At 47.3% G+C, this 20,858-nt stretch overlaps 1 protein-coding gene across 12 annotated transcripts in view; it reads left to right on the top strand.

Moving 5' to 3' along the window:
• NTRK3 (neurotrophic receptor tyrosine kinase 3) overlaps positions 1 to 20,858 on the top strand; it is a 387,302-nt gene that overhangs the window by 217,180 nt on the left and 149,264 nt on the right. For all 12 annotated transcript variants that reach the window (XM_034939369.3, XM_034939368.3, XM_034939371.3 and 9 more), the window contains one exon: positions 9,358 to 9,546. In XM_034939369.3, the coding sequence (XP_034795260.1) occupies positions 9,358 to 9,546 (189 nt within the window). The remainder of the gene's footprint in view (positions 1 to 9,357; positions 9,547 to 20,858) is intronic.

Below are 20,858 nucleotides of genomic sequence, written 5' to 3'. Positions count from 1 at the left end.
GAAGCCGGAGGAGGCAGAGAGGGGAGGGCCCAGAGGAACAGGTCTAGGAACAGAAGGCCGTGACTAGTCCCCAGGTCTGTTCTTGAGCACAGCCCGTGTTCACTTGGCCTCTGTCCCACATCTGCCAATAAAAATTAAGAAATTGATTTTCTTTTGTTTGCCTCTGAGGACCAGCCTCTTTTTATGAGACAGTAAATGGAATCCCTCTCTGAGCGTGGCTGGATTTTTAATTGTGTTTGTTGTGCTTCCACTTATTCCATTTTATGAGTTCCTGCTCCCAGATTTGTTGATGCGAAGCTCTCGCCCACCAGGGACATGTCAGTGTTTGATTTCTATCAGTAGGAAAAGGTTGAGGTTTTAAAAAAATCATTTTCTTAATCCAAAGGTTGGCTTGTTTGCTTCATTCTGACACATTAAAAAAGCATGAGACCCATGCAGGCTTATTTGCTTCTGCTACCCAAGTCAGATCTAAGTGGTCATGATCTGACTCTGTGGAACAGAAGACTGAAGATTTGAGCTCAACTTTGCGACAGAGAGTGGGGAGGAGGGATTTTAAAAATGGATTATATCATTGAGGACGACAAGCCCTTTTTTTTTTTTTTTTTATGAGGGACTTCTGCGGAGACTTGCTGAAGATGGTGTGAAGCACGCGAAGTGTCTGAATGAAGAAATTAAAGTACCATTGGTAAATGTGGAGATGTGATAGACAGCACCCCCACCAATCACAACTGCTTAAAACAATGGTGCTGCATTTTGCACGTCACCATGGCTGTGCCAGGTGTTGGCGGGAGCCCTTGCGTCTAAGTTTGCCTCACTGAGGGACTGGGGCTGAGTGGGGTTCTGTTTCATGCTTCCACAAATGCCAACCCAGGAAAAAGGGAATGTGACAAGTCACACTGGATCTTCAAGCTTCCACGTGGGAGTGATGCATCCTCACTTCTGCTTACTTTTCATTCCAAAGAAAGTGATGGGGGTACTGTTTAACTTCAAGGTGGTCCACAAAACTGCAGTCCTAGTGAGTGCCTAGATATACTCAATAAATAGCAGTCATGCTTACCACAGCTCCCAAGAGGGCTTCTGAGTTGGGAAGTGAGATTGCTGCCCCCCAACCCTACGTTGGAAGGAAGTACAAGTGTAAAGGAAGGAGTACAGAAATCGATTCTGGCGTTGGAATTGTACAATTTAAGTCTATCTGTTGGACTTGTCAGCCCAGAGCTATTTTACGTGGGCTGGTCCAACCCTGAAAATATTTGGCAGTCCATCCCTAGATGCACTGATTTAGCCCCAATCACAGGGGAGCTGGCATCTTGCCTTCTGTATATAGGCTCATGTATTCACACCAAGCACTCTCTGTTTGTGAAAAATACTTGGTGTCAGCTATACTGTTGAGAAAATGGGTAGTTTGGTGGGAAGACGCAGAACTTTGGAGTCAAACAAAATGGCTCGAAATACAGGTTCCACCACTTCCTGACTAGGTGATTTTTGAAAATGACTTAAACTTATTTGAGGATAGGTTTTGTTGTTGATTAAATGAGAATAATGGTAGTTGTTGAGGATCAAATGAGATGAGAAGAAAGTACCCAGCAACATATCTGGCATGTAGTTGGTATTTAATTAATGTCAGTTTTATTTTCCCTCCATCTTTCCTTTTCTTGTAAACCACAGGGATCCCAGCATCCTTGGGGTTCTGTCACTCCTTTGGAATTTGGAGAAGAACCACTTCTACACGTTGGCTGGGCAAATGCCCTGTGGTTGGGCCAGTGGCTGGATTTTCTTGGTGCCACATTTCTGAGAATTGTCAATGCTCTGTAAGTCATAGAGTTGCTGGAAGAGAAAGGAGTTTTAGAGCCAACGGTAGGGCATTTGAGAAAATAATTCCAAGGCAGTCTTTCCCCTGATCTGAAAGAGGGAGTGAGTATTGATGTATCAGTGTATTCCCTGGGAGGCCACTCCTTTTTCCTCCTTCATTTTTTGTGACCCACCTCTTTCCCCCTCTCTTTCTGCATTATGAACCTTGAGAAGAACTTTCCCTGGAGTCACCAAAGGCTTCTGCAGAATGGTGGTGTACCCACAGGTCCTCATGGTGACTTGTTATCCCAGGCTCCTCTCTTGGGACTGGGGCTCAGCCCACCTGGGTGGAAGTTCATGCTACTGCAGTGAAGTTCCCTCTCCACTGTTGCCATCAGAAAGTTTTGCTTTCTCTGTGTAAAAAGTAAAATAGAGATTCCTCTTCAAAGACTTTCCTCCCCATCTAATTAGGAATAAATAGTAACTTCTCTTAGAAGCAAAATTTATTCAAAGACCTGTGCTAACATTCTTAAATATCTGCCAGCCATAATAAAGAAATCAATGTACTTTATGTTCTTAGCTCCCACAATTTAGCCTAAATATTTGCCCTGGCATGCTTATACTGGTCCAAGCAAGCATTAGGTCATAGCCTGTTCATCTTCCTTATTTGAAGGTGTTTTTACCTTTCTCAGCATTTCACAATTTACTTCCTCCTTCCTTGGTTCTCCTCTGCTTTTCCTCTTTTAAAAAGTTCTAAGTTGCTAGCCAATCATGACAAATATAGAATGTGAGGTCCCATTCCAGCCAATGGAAACCAGACACAGCAGTAGGGTGGATGTGTCAGGTTATAAATGACCCTGTCTCCTTTGTTCGGTGTATTCTCATGGCAAAACTGCTGGTGGGTGTATCTTTTCTGCAGAAAGTATAAAAACGGCCTTGCTGAGGAAATTAAATTTATGTTCAAGTGCTATTTCTTTACGGCAGTGGGGAACAAGCATTTCAAACATCTGGGAACCTGAATCCCAACTTGGAATAAACCATTTATGGAATTGGAGCCATTCCTTGCTCTACACCCTCATTTTTCCCCTGTGGAAGAACAGGGAGGGGAGGAAAAGCCTCTGGACAGAGAATATGGACCATTCTGTGGGGAAAGACACCTGTCAGGGCCATCGAGTTTCTCCAATTATCCAATGGTTCTGTTATGATATGGTTGGAAGAATAAAATCCACCGTGGATCTGAAGAAAAAAACAAGGCACCGATTTTAGAAGAGAATAATATGATATTGAGAGTCTGTGCAGACCTCTGTTCCCTTGAGGGTCTCTCTCCAAAGCTTGCATTTACTAGAAAGGCTATGAGAATGTTTCTCTTCTTTTTGATTATTAGTGTTGCATAACAAAGTAATTGTGTAATTTGGAATGGATTAGTGACAGCAGAGAGGCCGATAACAGGTAATAGGCGGGCTGTGTGTCTGTGTCTGTGTGTGTGTGTGTGTGTGTGTGTGTGTGTGTGTGTGTTGAGGGCTCAGTAGACATCAAAGCTTGACTCCTCTTGACCTGCCATCCACCTCAGCAGCTTCAAGAAAATAGAAGAAAGCTGCCCAGACAGTTGAGATATTTTTCCCCCTATTACTTTTCCCTCCTTCAGTATCTTAACAAATTCTTCACTGTGGTTATTAAGGTGAGAACAATCTCAGCGAGAACAAATGCTTCCTCCCCTAGAGGGGCTACAGGTCTGTGAGTTTTCCCCTGAGGCAAGTGGTGTGAGAACTGGCCAGAGTTTCATGGAGTAACATGTTGGTGTCTCTCTCAGTGGTTCTCAACCTGGCACAGCTCCGTCACCACAGGGGATGTTTGGAAATGTGTGTGTGTGTTTTGTGGGGAGACTGGCCTTTTTTTTTACATTTTAAAATTTTTGTCTTTTAGACTTTATTTTTAGAGTGATTTTAGGTTCACAGCAAAATCAAGTAAAAGGTACAGAGATTTCCCATCTACCCCATGCCCCTACCCATGCACAGCCTCCCTCATGATCAGCATCCTCCACAGAGTGGTGCATTTGTTATGGCTGATGAAGCTGAGACTGGCTTTTCATGCCCAGGTCTAGGGCTGCTACATGCCTAGAACAGCCCTGTCCAAGGAAGACTTGTCTTGACCCAGTGCCAGCCGTAGCCCTATAAGGAGCCCTGCTGGACTCAGACACAAGCAGGCAGGGGCCAGTTGCAGAGGCTTCCTCTTACATCCTTTGAAGTGATGGGCCTATGTGCTTTTTATTGGGTTTTCTTTTAAGGAATGTAGTTTATGGAAGAGCAAAGGTGAGTAAGAGGGCCTTGGGAATGGGGCAAGAGTCTGATGGTGTGATGCTCTTTTCTGCTGTGGATATAGCTTAATAGGAACATTCAGCAGTGACATACATCAGAAGACATGATGAATTATCTGTAATCTATCTGGGTGAGTGTAATGAGGTGACTCACTCCCGTCCCAATTCTCAAGGGTCAAGAGGAACATCTTTAAAAAGGGTCTTGGGGAGCTGCAATTGAAGGCAGCTGCTTATGAGGAAGATAATGTACCAGAATTGATCAAGTATCCCTTTGCATAAATTCTTTCCCCCACAGTCTGCACTTTCAGGGAGGCAGTGCTGGTGGAGGGTTATGAGCACAGGCTCCGGAGCCAGACTGTGAGTTTGAATTCCAGCATCACCACTTCTTCGCTAGGCATCTGTCCTTGGGCAGGTCACTGCTCTGTGCTGTAATGCCCCCGTCTTTAAAATGGGGAAAATAATGGTACCAATGTCACGGAGGCATTATAAGATTAACTCCTTTACAGAGCCTGATGTGTAGGAAGTATTCAGTAATAAAAATTATTACAATCATCAGCATTTCTCCAACTAACTCCTCAACTCACTACAATTTGACTTTTCCTTAACATTCCATGGAAACTTCTCTCATTAAGGTCGCCTACACATTTTCCAACACATTGGCTCATTTTCAAGCTTAATCCTATTTGTCCTCAGTGTATGTGTCTCTTGAACTTCTAGACACTCTCCTTCTTTGAATGCTTTCTTTCTTTCTTTCTTTCTTTTTTGAGAGGGAGTCTTGCTCTGTTGCCAGGCTAGAGTGCAGTGGGTGCCATCTCAGCTCACTGCAATCTCCGACTACCAGGTTCAAGCGATTCTCCTGCCTCAGCTTCTCTAGTAGCTGGGATCACAGGCATGCAGCAACACACCCAGCTAATTTTTGTATTTTTAGTATTGACTGGGTTTCACCTTGTTGGCCAGGCTGGTCTCGAATGCCTGACCTCACATGATCTGCTCACCTCGGCCTCCCAAAGTGCTGGGATTACAAGCATAAACCACTGTGCCTGGCCTCCTCCTTTGAATTCTAAGACAGTATCCTTTTCTGATTTCCTTCCACATCTCTGGCAGTTCTCTTTTTCCTTGCTCCCCTTCTAATGCCCACATTTTAAGTTTTGGGGTCCCCAGGGCTCTGATGTCTGGCTTTATTCTTTTATCTCTCTCAGGTCTTCCTGGGTGATCTTATTCCTTCCCGTGGCTTGGGAGTCTGTGGCAGAACACTTCCATCTATGCACCTTAACACAGCTTTTTCAAATCCTCAAATAAGGTAGAGAAGGTGGAGACTGTTTTAGATCCTAGGCTCTTGGAACATTTCATTGACTACTTGCTATCTATGGACTTTATGTGAGCAGATTCAAAGAAACAGCCTTTCACAAAAGGTTTAAGTCTCGATGTAGTATCTTCTCAAACTTCTCCCTCTTCTGTGTCCTTCCTCCATGTCACTTTAACCATCCACATCCTATAATGCTGAGAACAGAAAGGGGCGGGGTTGGAGGTGAACTTCTGTTGCGTGTGGTCTTTGTGTCTTCCTGCATTCTGTGGTCTACAATTCTAATAAAGCAAGTAGTCTGTAGTTGCAGGAAGGCTTGTGAGCTTTGGAGTAAACAAGACAGCCTGGGCATGGATCCTGTCTTCATCATTGTATTCTGTAATCTCTCACTCCAGACACCTCCTTCCCGCAGCCCTGCGGCTTGAGACTGCCTCTCTATGATACTAAATCACCAGCTTCCTCTTTTCCTTGCTTGCCCCCTTGTTTTGCTGACATCCCTCTTCCTGATGCATGCTAAGACGGGGACAAGCAAGGCAAATTTTTACACATTTGCAAATACTTTTATTTTGCTCTCAGAGTGGATTGATTTTTTTTTTTAGGTGTAGATTTCCAGGTTAAAAAGTTCCCCATCCAAATGTTGAAGGAATTGCTCTGTAGAATAACAATAGTGGTATTGTTATAGAGAATGATTCCATTGTCTTTCTGATTGCTGTTCCTTTATAAATGTATCCCTCTTGCCTGGAAGCTCTTAGCATCTTCTCTTTATCTCCAGGGCTCTGGCATTTTGTAATTGTGTGCCTTGATATATGTGTGTGTGTGTATGTGCATGTATGTGCACATACATTCATATTTGTGCACTTGTGTTAATTGTGCTGGAAACTGGGTAAGTAATTTGGGTGAAATTTCCATAAGTTTTTTAGTTTTCCATTCATCTCTTCTATTCATATTCATTTTCCCTGCCTCTCTCTCTCTGGGATTTCTTTTAATTAGATGATGGATCTCTTTATCAAACCTTTGATTTTCTTATCTTTCCTTTTTTATTTACCACCTCTTTCCTCTTTGTTTAATTTTCTGGAAGATTTCTTGGCTTTATCTTCCAATCTCCTTTAACTTTAAAATTTTGACGATCGTAATTTCCAAGGACTCTTCACTACCCTTGAATTTTTCACGTTTTAAATATTGCCTTGCTTGTATAGATGCAGTGTTTTCACTGACGTCTCTGAGGATATTAGTAGTTTTTTTTTTTTAGAAAGTCTTCTTCTGCTTCCTGCATTGCCTCTGTTTCCTGCAGGTCGCTGATTGTCTACTTGTCTTGTGCTCTCCCATGCCGGAGCTTTGCTGAAGTGCCTGGTGATCTTGACTGCTTCTTCGTATTTAGCAATTGAGCCCTAGAAAGCTAGTGCGATTCCGCCTTGTGTGCGTGGGTAGGGCTTGCCAACTGGCAGGTTTCACTGTGGCATGATCACAGAATGAACTTGACTTTCCACTGGTAGATCTCCAAATGTCCATACCGAGAGGTATTTTTTGAGAGAATTCATCCAGAGATGCATTCTCTAATCTCCTGCAGGGTGCTGGTATGAGATGAGATTGGTGTGATGGGGAGGCAGGGTTGCAGGAAGAAGGGGCTGAGCTTCATGCTTCATCCCAGCCCTCCCCTGAGCCTTCTGAGTTCAATGTCTCTGGGTAAACCACTAGAGTCCTGTGGGAAGGGAGCAAGGTGATGGTGGGGGCACCTTGTTCCCGCCTGGAGCCTCACTCCACCTCAGCCTTCCTGGCTCTCTTGTCCTTTCACATAGCGATCCTTTCCAGCAGAACTGGCTGCCTGCAAATATTCCCCCTGCAGTCCTGTTGGTCATCTCTTCTTCAACTCTTTCCTCTTTCCTCCTCTTGCCTCTTTCTTCTTTTGACTTTTTAAATTCCAAAATATTATTGGATTATCTTATTTTCTCTTATCACCTCTTTTCCTCTTTCTCTTTGTGCTCAGATATTTTTTGCATTTCCTTTTTTGTATTTTAGTAGAGGGAATGGTTAGTGTATGTTTGAGGAGGGAAAGAGGATAAAAACCAGTGCTTAGTTTTCCCTGTTTAACTGGAATTTGCTATAAAGTTTTTCAAAAAGTTTACAAGGTGTTTTCAGGAACTGGCTTCTTTTTTGCAAGGCAAGTGATTACTGTGAGTATTTGGGCAACCACTTACAGCTACTTTTCCATACGGTCTCCAAACACAGTCAGATATTTGTCATGGATTGGAATAAGCCTGTCTGTGCTGATGGAGTGGAATTCAGGGTCCTCCATTTGCATTTACCAGTCTCCCATTTAGTTCTGCCTCATTGGTGCTTCACCTCGCTATTTGATGGGAAATATTCTCTCCATAAACTTCATTAAGATGTAATGGATTTCTGCAGTGGAAATATTGTTCAAGCTGCAAAACCAAATCACAGCAGGCACTTTGTCTGGGGACTGTGTGTCTAGCAAAGCAGCCATTCAAAACGCCAGTTGCATGAAGCCACAAACAGTCACAGCTAATTCACTTTACAGGAGTTTTATTTGTATGTATGGGAGAACCACGGCACCAAACAGAACCATTCTTCTACCAAGACTGCAGCGTTAATTATCTTTGCCATCTTGGGCTTTTTGAGTAACTGTATGTCCTTACTGGATTTCTTCTTTGGGTTAGAAAGAAGTGGGAGTGGAACTGGGGTTGATGAAGACACAAATGATGTTCTTTGAAGCCATTGGGTCAATGTGGATATTTGAAGAGTGGGGCAGCTGGCCCAGCTGCTGGTATGGAGATCATGATGCAGCTTCGTTACTGTCATTTGTGAAACTTGGCTCAGCTTAGGTCCAGGCCCACAATGGACTTACCTCCCTGTGAACAAGGGAGGGTTGATGGCTGAGTGCAGTAAAAGATACAGGATACTCCCCTGGGAGTCTGGTGGCCAGCTGGTAGAGGCTCTAGGTCTTTGAGCCACTCATCAGAGTTTCTTGATCCTGATTGTAAATGGGACTCACCTGGGGAGCTCTCAAAATCTGATGTCAAGCTTGCATCCCCAGAACAGTGGAATCAGAACCTCTGGGGATGAAATCCAGCATCAGCCATTGTTAAAGCTCCCTAGAAGAGGAGGTACAGGGTGCACACTACTAGTAGGTCATTTTAAAAATCCTATTGTTGCTACATAAGAAAATAAACGTATTTAAAACTCTTATTTTGAACTAATTTGGACTTGGGAGAAAGTGAAAATAGTTTATTCCAGGGTCATTTAAATTTACCTTGATTTTGCAGCTGTTTCCATGGTTTGATAGGTGAGTAATTCTCAAGAAAGAGAATTTAGGGTGGTTCTCTGAATTCAGAATACAGAGTATTGGAGGAATAAGCTTCCAGTGGATTTTGCTAATAAAGAAAATGTGGGCTGGGCATGATGACTCACACCTGTAATCCTAGCACTTTGGGAGGCTGAGGTGGGTGGATCACTTGAGGTCAGGAGTTTGAGACCAGCCTGGCCAACATGGTAAAATCCTGTCTCTACGAAAAATACAAAAATTAGCCAGGCATGGTGGCAGGCACCTGTAATCCCAGCTACTCGAGAGGCTGAGGCATGAGAATCACTTGAGTCCAGGAGGTAGAGGTTGCAGTGAGCCAAGATTGAGCCACTGCCCTCCAGCCTGGGTGATGGAGAGAGACTCTATTTCATTTAAAAGAAAAAAAAAAAGGCAACCTATAGAATGGAAAAAAAAATGTAAGCCATGTATATCTGATAAGGGGTTAATATCTAAAATACACCAGAAACCCAAACTACTGAATTTACATATATATATATATATAACACACCCCCCAAAAGTAAAAAAAAGAAAACGTTTGTGATGGGAACAGTAGTTGGGGGTTGTCTGTGGACAGGGCTGGAAACTGGCCGGATGTGACGTCACCAGGTCCTGCATCTCTCTTGGTGTGTGCAGGTCCCGTGGCTGTCATCAGTGGTGAGGAGGACTCAGCCAGCCCACTGCACCACATCAACCACGGCATCACCACGCCCTCGTCGCTGGATGCCGGGCCCGACACTGTGGTCATCGGCATGACCCGCATCCCTGTCATTGAGAACCCCCAGTACTTCCGTCAGGGACACAACTGCCACAAGCCGGACACGTGTAAGTACTGGGATGGAATGCTCTCCCTCCTGGGGAGGGGAGGGTGGTTGGTGATAGACCATGTACCTGGGGTTCTGGAACCTTCTAGGGTGACCTGCTACCTGCCAACCTCCCACTTTCTAAGAGACCCTCCCTGTTTGTCTCAAAACTTGAAGAATAGCCTGAGCCAGGAGCCCCCGGGACCAGAGTCCTCTGGGAAGGGGGTCCTGTGGGTCTGAATCTGCTTCCCTTTTTTCTTCACCTGGGCTCAGCAGGACCCTGGGTGCTCCCAATAAGGCAGGAGACACAGAAAGGCTGTTCTTCTCTCTAGACCTGGCCTATGTAACTAGGAAACATAACCTGACTCTGTTTAGACAGCAGCCCCTGAGCTCACCAGAACCTCCACCCAAGCCTCCATGAGGGGGAAGGGAATAAAGGGCGGTGAGTACCTTTGAATGGAAACATCTCTCTAGCTGCCCCTCCAGTGCCCTGAAGTGTGCACTTTCTGAGAATCAGATCACGGCCCAAGCGCTAGGAACTCTCACCTCCCCACTGCAGATGTCTCACTCAGACCAGAGGGCTCAGGGCACCTGTTTCCCTCTCATCTCCCCACTCCTGTTGGTTCCAACCCCTCTCCTTGTCCTTCTGCTGAGCCCTTCTAGGCCCTCTCTCAGCTCCTGGAGCCTCAATGACTTGGCTGTCCATCCAGCAGGGTTCCTCCTGCTGTGTGCCCAGGTTCAATCTGGGCCCAGCAACACCCAAACACACCCCGGCTCCTCCTACTCTTCCTGTCCCCAGGAAATGATCCACTGCATCAAGAGAGAGCACAGCAGCTCCTGGAGAACAGGGACACCCATGCCTGCCTGAGAGCTGGAAGGACAGAAGTGATCGGCTAGGTTGAGGCCCCACCTTACAGACAGGAATACCGAGGCTCTGGGTGGCTGCCCCAGGCTTCCTGACATTGGGTTCTTTTCATGTCTCAGTGGGTTGCAGGGTGGGCCTAGGAAGAGGCGCTTTTTGGTCTTGTTCAGCCCCTGGGCGGAGCTCTCTGTACTTGGAGCACAGTCTTTGTAGCTCACAGAACTCTTGCTGCTCCTGCTGGTTCATCCTACAGCAGAGTGGGCACTGGGCTACCCCCATCAGCCTTTGCTTCATTTCCCTGGCTCTGAGTTTTAGGAGAGCATTGCCACAGTGGGAGGGAGTGGGCTTGAGTCAGCATAAGGTCATCGTTTGCCTCCTAACCTTGGGTGTTCTCCAGAATCTGTCTCAGTGTGTATCAGATGCTCCCTGTCAGTATCAGAAAAAGGACACCTGGGTTCTGAACCAGGGCTGGGCAAGGAAGAGAGATACCTGTTTTTCAGATAAACCATGGGAAGCACAGAACAAAGATTAGTTCACTTCTGGCTAAATTTCCTGTCTCAGATCAGGCTCACCCCAGGACTGGCCTGGGTAGGACTGGGAGGAAGGACTTTCTATGGTGATAGCTGGGTCCAAGCTCAGTCTAGGGTTGATACTGAGTTTCCTAGGGTGCTGTTGATATTTGAGCAGAGACCTAGACATTGCTATGTTCAATATACAGTTGGTTCTCATTATCTGTAGCAGTTGTGTTCTGTGAAGTCGCCGTGAACACTGAATTAGTGAACACTGAACCATTGCTCCTAGGGAAGACACGAGGTTAGGTTCCTGTGAGCCTCAGGTCACATTTTATCAACCAGTCAATACATAACCTTGTCATATGTTTCTGTTTAAAGACACCTTATTTAATACATGTTGTTGATTCATTAACATTGAACTCATGGCCATGGCCACCGTCACTCTTCCTGAGCAAAGCTTATCTAACACATGTGTTTTTTCTGTGAGGCACATCACAGCTGTCCTAAGCTAAGGAACACTAGCCAATACTTCAGAATGATGCTTGGGGGCCCTACCAAACTGCATAGTCACTAGCAACAAGCACAAAAGTGTAAAAAAATGTGGTCTGGAATAGACCACAAAAAAGGTAGTTGCTTATAGTATGAGAGCTGAAACAAGAATTTTAAAACAATGTACATGATAAATATGACAGATGACAGGTTTTTTTTTTTTCCAATTAAAATAAATGATTTTTTTTAAAAAAGGAAGAAGGCAGATATCTCCTTGTTGAGTCTCAGCTGGAAACGTGCCCCTAGGGTCACATTTTGTCACTCTACACATGGCCCTAAATGACCAGGAAAGTGCCTTGAGTCTTGGTTTTGGCCTTGCACATAAATTTTAGAAAGTAAGTGAATTCCCAAATACAGAATCTGTGAATAATGAGGATCCCGCTGTCCTCTTTAGTGGAAGCTCTGGATTCCTGGTGCAGAATATGATCTCGTGATCATATCTGCTCACAGAAGCTCCTGATACCAGGTTATCCACACAGTTGCCAGATGGGATGACTCTCTGGTGTGTTGGAGGCAAGTTTCCTCTGGGCCATCAGAATAAGTGTCCCCATGGAAGCCTGGGAGCCATGGAGAGAGCTGTGGGGCCTGGAGCATCCTTTGGTGTCAAAACAAAGCATAGCCAAGGACTCATCCCACTAGGCAAACCATGTGGAGGAAGTCTTCCTTCTAGAGCCCTCTAGATTTGTGATTCAAAGTGGCTATTCTCAGGATCCAGACAGTTCTTCAGTGTAAACAAGAAAAGGTTGGTGAAAATGGGAAGGCAGCAGGTTTATTGATGAGACTTGAAGGAGCAAGGGAAAACAAACAATGCCTTATGAGAGGAAAATCATGAGATGACTCCAGATCATCAGAACCCCCTGATGCTGGGGAAAGTAGCCCTTTTAGAGAAGTGGGACATTCTGTTCCATCAATAGACAGCAAATGGCTCCTAATTGTTTTCAGAAAACATGAGTGGCATGACAGACAATGAGCAGGAACATTGTAGCTGCATTTGTCTAATCCTCCCTCTGCTAATCCTTTGGTGACTCACACAGACAGAGTGAAAGGGGACCCAGGCCAGTCCTCAGCAGAGATTTACTGGCTGAGCCAGCAGCAGGTCTCTGATTAACGAAGACTTCTTCAGTTGAGGGAACAGACTCCAAGACACATCCCTGTGTGCGATGAGACACTATCATAAATAATTAAAGCCACATGCATCTTGGCATATAAATAAGTGGAGAGTATTTATGGTGCGGCAGATAAGGCCAGGGTCACTCCTTTGGGGGGATGCCAAGAACCAGGAAGGTTAAGAGAATAAAAATGCTCACATTGTGAATCCCCCAGGGGGTCTCCTCATTCTGATTCCCTTCTTTGTCCCATTTAAAAATGTGTAATGTGGGGTGGAATTGCATGAACATAATGCTACCTGACTTCACGCCTTATTTCCCCATCCCCCCAGTGATGGATTAAGCACAAATGTGCTTTTCTTTCTGTAGTTATGTATTTATTATAAATAGTGGGATCTTTCTGATGGAAATGATTAGGATGCTGGTCCTCTCCTTGCTTCTCACTTTCTATCTGCTTTCAATCTGGTCCATAGCATTTTTCCTAGCATGTCAGGCTGCAAGGATATTTAGAGATCACCTGGTACAATCCCTTATCAGATGCTTGCATCCCCACACCTATGTTCCCAACAAGGGCTCTGCATTTGACATTGTCTTTATTCTGCATTTATTTAGCCTTTCCAGGGATTCCGAAGGAGCTGAATAAAGATGCTCCTAGTTTGCAATATATACAGAACCCAAAGCCTAGTAAAGCCCCCCTCATTATTTTTGTATAGCCCTCTGGTTCTTGAGAGCATCAGGAAATGGATACAGCCCTCCTGGTCACACAGCTGAGGACCCTAGACTTTGGGCCAGGTCCGATAGAATGAGAAGTCAAGGGACCAGTCCAGATGGGTCACTTGGGAGAAGCTAAAAGTTATTTGTAGCAACATTGGACCCTCAGTTACCTTTGTCACCCATGTGGCAGCTCTGGACTGTTCATGGATGAGGGCTGGACTGCTTGCTGCTTTCTCAGGAGTCACACATTGGCCCTTTCCCATAAGCCAGTTGAAAGGCTTCTTGGTTCATCTTAAGGATGAACAGGGTTTTCTGTTCATCCTTTTCTCCCTACACCCATACTCTTGGTTGAGAAAACAGAGACCACCTGGGGAGAGGCAACTGCCTCGCCCCATCCTTCTGTCCTTGGGTGTCTTTGTCAGCCTTTGCTCCCATGTTGTCCCTGTCTCAGAGAAAGCAGCGTCTCCATCTTCCCAGAGTCATCCCCTCCCAGCCTTCCCAGTCTGGGTCTGCAAAGATGGCCTGTCTCCATCCTGGTTGGCCCGCCCTTTCCTCTCTTCTCCCCCTTGAGGTAGTGTCTGTCTGCTTCTCTGCCCATCGCCACACCTCTTGTAGGTCTCTGTCCTGAAGGTCCATCTGTTTCTTTTTCCCCAGGAGCCCCTCCACTCTCCATCCACGATCACTTTGCGAAACCTGACCATGTTCCTTTGAGCTTCCTTTCCTCCTTAGCATCCGAGTCACTTTCCACTGTGCTGATTTTTCCCCTTTCATCTATTTAATCCATGTTTATTGAGGGTTTGTGTCAGCCTTTCGTTTAGGCACCGGAAACACTGGGGAACAAGAGACACATGGTCTCCACCCTCATGGGCTCACGTCCAACCATAGCTGAACCCCAAAACATGGGATGGCGCCCCCTGCTGCAGGACCACTGAGAGCACCTTGTGCCCTCCTTCCCTCCCTTCCTGTCTTTCTCTCTTCTTCAGCTTTCTGCTGATGACTCACCAGCCTTTATTCCTTCTTTCCAGATCATCAATCCCACACCTCCAGCCACTACCTTGAAATGCCCATTTTCCCTCCTCACCCTCACTCCCTCTCCTTTCCTTCCACACCCTGTTCGTCTTTTAACACCTCTTTCATTTCTTGCTTCTTGTGAATTCTTCCTAGCCCCATGCTATCGCAATGGGACCTTTCCTTCCTTCCTTCTAACCCATAGCTTAGTCAGTGCCATGCCCCAGTCTTGAATGACTTTGAGCCAAATCATAGGTCAGCCTGTCGTTTCTCAAATATACATGTCCTGTTTCCCAAACCCGACTTTGAGTTTATTCCTAGTGTCATAATTCTTTACTTTCTACAGAAACCACAGCATGGAACTAGGGTCAAAGAAGGTGCTAACTAAGATGTGTCAGATGACTCCACGCCCAGGCTCTCTAGAAACTCAGAGAGGGGCCAGGCACGGTGGCTCACGCCTGTAATCCCAGCACTTTGGGAGGCCGAGGTGGGTGGATCACGAGGTCCAGAGATCGAGACCATCCTGGCTAACACGGTGAAACCCCATCTCTACTAAAAATACAAAAAATTAGCCAGGCATGGTGGCAGGTGCCTGTAGTCCCAGCTACTCGGGAGGCTGAGGCAGGAGAATGTCATGAACCCGAGAGGCGGAGCTTGCAGTGAGCCGAGGTTGCGCCACTGCACTGCAGCCTGGGCGACAGAGCGAGACTCTGTCTCAAAAGAAAAAGAAACTCACAGAGAGGAAAAGGAAAATATTATTGATTTGTATCAATAGCCTCTTTAGAGCAAGCACTGGGCTGGTGTTTTATGTTTTTTTTCTTATGCGATCTTTAACTAGCTCTCTGAGGGGGAGCTACTACTCCCATTTTATAGCTAAAGAAACTGAGACTCAGAGAGCTTAAGTTACTTGTTCCAGATCATACAAGAGAGAGCCTGAGATTTAAACTCAGACCCGCTAACTCCAGCATCCATCCCTCCCCTATCAAATCTCGTTGCCTAGACTTCTAGTGATTGACATATACTCAGCATGGCTGGAGGTAAGGGAAGCAACCTATTAAGGACAGTTCTTTTGTTTTGTAGAGGCTCATTCTTCTGTTTCTAGGATAAGGACAGCCCTGTATAGGGTGTTCAGGGTTGGCTGAAGGCCTCTGAAGTCATGAGGCTGGGCCAGCCTCAGTCTGGCTGTTGGCACTTATTACCCCTCTCTGAATTCTCCATAGAATCAAGTTCTTGAGGGGCCATGACTGCCTTCAGATAAGGTGATACCTGGCCCTGGGGTTAATTTTTATTTATTTTAAAGAACAGTTTTAGAATAGGTTTAGATTTACACAACAATTTCAGAAAGTACAGAGAGCACCCACATATTCCCTTTAAGTCCCCACCTGTCACTACAGTTTTCTCTATTATTAACATTTTGCATAATTATGGTATATTAGTTGCAACTGGTGAACCACTATTGATACATTTTTATTAACTAAAGCCACAATTTAAGAAGGGTTCACTGCTTGCGTTGGACAAGTTCTATGGGTTTTGACAAAAGCATAGTGTCATGTATCCACCATGACAATGTTAGACAGAATAATTTCACTGTCCAAAATGTCCGCTGTCATCCATCTGTTGATCCCCTCACACCCTTCAATCCCTGGCGACCACTGATCTTTCTACTGTCTCTATAGTATTGTCTTTTCCACATGTCATATTGTTGGAATCATAGTGTGTAGCCTTTTCAGATTGGCTTCTTTCACTTAGCAATATATGTTTAAGGTCCTCCATGTCTTTTCCTGGCTTGATTGCTCATTTATTTTTTTATTTTTTATTTTATTTACTTATTTATTTATTTTGAAACGGAGTTTCACTCTGTCGCCCAGGCTGGAGTGCAGTGGTGCATTCTTGGCTCACTGCAAGCTCCACCTCCTGGGTTCACACTGTTCTCCTGCCTCAGCCTCCTGAGTAGCTGGGACTACAGGCACCCGCCACCACGCCTGGCTAATTTTTTGTATTTTTAGTAGAGAAGGGGTTTCACCGTGTTAGCAAGGATGGTCTCGATCTCTGGACCTAGTGATCTGCCCGTCCCAGCCTTCCAAAGTGCTGGGATTACAGGCGTGAGCCACCGTGCCTGGCCTGATAGCTCATTTATTTTATTTTATTTTGAGACAAAGTCTTTCTTGTCCCCAGGCTGGAGTGCGATGGCTCAATCCCAGCTCACTGCAGCCTCCACCTCTCGGGATCAAGCGATTCTCATTTATTTTTATCACTGAGCAATACTTCATTGTATGGCTGTATTACAGTTTTTATTTCCTCACTTAGTGAAAAGCATTGTGTTAGTTTCTTAGGGATGCCGGAATACAGTACCACAAGTTGGGTGGCCCCAAACAACAGAAATTTTTTATCTTACAGCTCTGGAGGCCCAAAGTCTGAAATCAAGGTGTTGACAGGGCCATCCTCCCTCTGAAACCTATAAGGGAATCAATCCTTCCTTTCCTCTTCCTAGTTTCTGGTGGTCTTGCTGGGAATCTTTGGCATCCCTTGGCTTGCAGCTGCATCACTCCAACCCTCTGTCTTCATAAGACTGCCTTTTTGTAAGAACACCAGACATATAGTTTTAGGGGCCCATCCTTATCCTCACTTAACTAATCACATCCATGGTGACTACATTTCTAAATAAAGTTTACATTGTAAGGCACTGGGAGTTAGGGCTTTGACCTAGCTTTTTTGAGGGGGACATAACCTGTAACAGACAACTTCATTGCTTCCTCTTTTGGGCAATTATAAATAAAGCTGCATAAATATTCATGTGCAGGTTTTGTGTGGAAATAAGTTTTTAACTCATTTGTATAAATACCTAGACACGTGATTGCCTGGTCATGTGGTAAGAATATGTTTAGCTTCATAAGAAATAGCAAAACTGAATGATTATACCAAGTGAGGTTCATTGCATTTCACATTAGACTGGCTTTCACCAATCAGCTCCTGCCCAAGGGTCTCCTGGCACTTGTGGATGCACACTGTCCTTCTTGGTGTGCCTGGTGAAGTGTATGTGTTTGTGTGTGTGTGTGTGGCCACATACATGTGTGATTGTACCAACCTTTCTCTCTTCTGCTCTAAAGTATACCGGTAACTGATGACTGTGTAATTCTTATTGGATATTCACATTGACTAATAGTGAGCATACTTCACTTCTAAGCTGTCATCGGTCAAAGACCAATTGCCATGTTTACTAAAAGACTGGCACCTCTTGGTACCAACCAATGTGTCCATGCCTTCACAGCATTTCAAAGGCAGCTTGTCAGGGTGATTCTCCATGATGTCAGCCCTGAACCCCACCTTTCCAGGCATCCTAATTCTTTTCACTTTCCCAGAAGTCTTGTTAACACTTTCTCTTTCCCTACATGTCACTTTCTTTTTTTTTTTTTTTTTATTTTTTTATTTATTGATCATTCTTGGGTGTTTCTCGCAGAGGGGGATTTGGCAGGGTCACAGGACAATAGTGGAGGGAAGGTCAGCAGATAAACAAGTGAACAAAGGTCTCTGGTTTTCCTAGGCAGAGGACCCTGCGGCCTTCCGCAGTGTTTGTGTCCCTGGGTACTTGAGATTAGGGAGTGGTGATGACTCTTAAGGAGCATGCTGCCTTCAAGCATCTGTTTAACAGAGCACATCTTGCACCGCCCTTAATCCATTCAACCCTGAGTGGATACAGTACATGTTTCAGAGAGCACAGGGTTGGGGGTAAGGTCACCGATCAACAGGATCCCAAGGCAGAAGAATTTTTCTTAGTATAGAACAAAATGAAAAGTCTCCCATGTCTACCTCTTTCTACACAGACACGGCAACCATCCGATTTCTCAATCTTTTCCCCACCTTTCCCCGCTTTCTATTCTACAAAACCGCCATTGTCATCATGGCCCGTTCTCAATGAGCTGTTGGGTACACCTCCCAGACGGGGTGGTGGCCGGGCAGAGGGGCTCCTCACTTCCCAGTAGGCACGGCCGGGCAGAGGCGCCCCTCACCTCCCGGACGGGGCGGCTGGCCGGACAGGGGGCTGACCCCCCCACCTCCCTCCTGGACGGGGCGGCTGGCCGGGCAGAGGGGCTCCTCACTTCCCAGTAGGGGCGGCCGGGCAGAGGCGCCCCTCACCTCCCGGACGGGGTGGCTGGCCGGGCGGGGGGCTGACCCCCCCACCTCCCTCCCTCCCGGACGGGGCGGCTGGCCGGGCGGGGGGCTGACCCCCCCACCTCCCTCCCAGATGGGGCGGCTGGCCGGGCAGAGTGGCTCCTCACTTCCCAGTAGGGGCGGCCGGGCAGAGGCGCCCCTCACCTCCCGGACGGGGCGGCTGGCCAGGCGGGGGGCTGACCCCCCCACCTCCCTCCCGGACGGGGCGGCTGGCCGGGCGGGGGGCTGACCCCCCCACCTCCCTCCCGGATGGAGTGGCTGGCCGGGCAGAGGGGCTCCTCACTTCCCAGTAGGGGCAGATGGGCAGAGGCGCCCCTCACCTGCCGGACGGGGTGGCTGGCCGGGCGGGGGGCTGATCCCCCCACCTCCCTCCCGGATGGGGCGGCTGGCCGGGTGGGGGGCTGACCCCCCCACCTCCCTCCCGGACGAGGTGGCTGCCGGGCGGAGCTCCTCACTTCCCAGACTGGGTGGCTGCCAGGCGGAGGGGCTCCTCACTTCCCAGACGAGGTGGCTGCTGGGCGGAGGGGCTCCTCACTTCTCAGACGGGGCAGCTGCCGGGCGGAGGGGCTCCTCACTTCTCAGACGGGGCGGCTGCCGGGCGGAGGGGCTCCTCACTTCTCAGACGGGGCGGTTGCCAGGTAGAGGGTCTCCTCACTTCTCAGACGGGGCGGCCGGGCAGAGACGCTCCTCACATCCCAGACAGGGCGGCAGGGCAGAGGTGCTCCCCACATCTCAGACGATGGGCGGCCGGGAAGAGGCGCTCCTCACTTCCTAGATGGGATGGCGGCCGGGCAGAGACGCTCCTCACTTTCCAGACTGGGCAGCCAGGCAGAGGGGCTCCTCACATCCAGACGATGGGCGAGCAGGCGGAGACGCTCCTCACTTCCCAGACGGGGAAGAGGCTGCAATCTCGGCTCTTTGGGAGGCCAAGGCAGGCGGCTGGGAGGTGGTTGTAGCGAGCCGAGATCACGCCACTGCATTCCAGCCTGGGCACCGTTGAGCACTGAGTGAACGAGACTCCGTCTGCAATCCCGGCCCCTCGGGAGGCCGAGGCTGGCGGATCACTCGCGGTTAGGAGCTGGAGACCAGCCCGGCCAACACAGCGAATCCCCGTCTCCACCAAAAAAATACGAAAACCAGTCAGGCGTGGCGGCGCGTGCCTGCAATCGCAGGCACTCGGCAAGCTGAGGCAGGAGAATCAGGCAGGGAGGTTGTAGTGAGCCGAGATGGCAGCAGTACCGTCCAGCTTCGGCTCGGCATCAGAGGGAGACCGTGGAAAGAGAGGGAGAGGGAGACTGTGGGGAGAGGGGGAGGGGGAGGGGGAGGGAGCTACATGTCACTTTCAAGCTGGTTTCCATGCTGAATCCATTTTTCCACATGAGTTTCTAGATTTTAAACTATAGATGTGCATTCAGCTGCTCCTGGCTGGTCACCCCTTCCCATTTCTTTCCTAGATCTGTCCTACATCCTCCCTGGCTGACCTGGTAGCTCTGTCTTGGGGTCGTCTTGGCCCCTCACTCTCATGACATTGCCAAAACTCCATCTCTGTTGGTTCTCTTCAACTTCCTTTTCTCTTTTACTCCTTCAGTCAGTCAACAAACATCCACTGATCCCTTCTTAAGTACCAGGCAGTCTCTGCTAGGCCCTGGGGATAGAGCAGAGAACCTACCCTTTCTTACCCCTCTTTAGCTACAGAGCAGTAGTGTGGAGTTCCTGGCCTCAGTCTCTTTCCCTAGGAAAACTGCTTGATGCATTCCCCTCTAACATATCAGCCCACAAGGCCAGAACATCTGCACAGATAACCAAAGCTGGAACTGCTAGATCTGTGCACTGTCTCTTTAGCTGGGACCAGTGGTTCCTTCATCAGAATGTGCAAGCGGCTTATCTCCTCCTTTTCTTCTGGGTCAATTAACCATGAAGCTTGCTTTTTCTGGAAGAGGAATTGCCCAGGCCAGTTTCCAGCTGTGGTGGGGAGCACAGAGCCTGTGTGCGTAATGCAGTATTAATAGTGCATCAGCATGATATAGATTTCTGTCACCTTCTATACTAACAAACATCGCTTAGCGTAGGGTAATGATGGGTGTTTATTCCCAGCCACTTAACTCAGCATAATGGACTTGCAGATGAAATATGGAAAATGGGCTCCTTTGTCTAGGAGGCTGGGGCCCTTCCTGGAACCAGTAACAGAGGCAACAGCAGCAGCTGCTACTCCTGCAGAAAAAGTCTTTCTAGTTCTTTCTGTAGAAGAAGTCCGGGATGGACTTGCTTGATGCAAAGAAGGAGATCTTGTTACAGGGCTGGGCTGGGAGCATGGGGTGTGCAGCTGAAGAGGGTAGGTTGGCATACCAGGGGCTGCTGTTTGCTTCCTGTGGTTGTTTTAGGAGGCAGGCTCTGCTAGATGTGACTTGGGAGA

Source organism: Pan paniscus, chromosome 16 (assembly GCF_029289425.2).
Source record: "Pan paniscus chromosome 16, NHGRI_mPanPan1-v2.0_pri, whole genome shotgun sequence".
In the NCBI taxonomy this organism is placed as follows: domain Eukaryota; kingdom Metazoa; phylum Chordata; class Mammalia; order Primates; family Hominidae; genus Pan; species Pan paniscus.
Note: the sequence above shows the minus strand (reverse complement) of the source record. Positions and strands in the feature narration are given on the sequence as shown.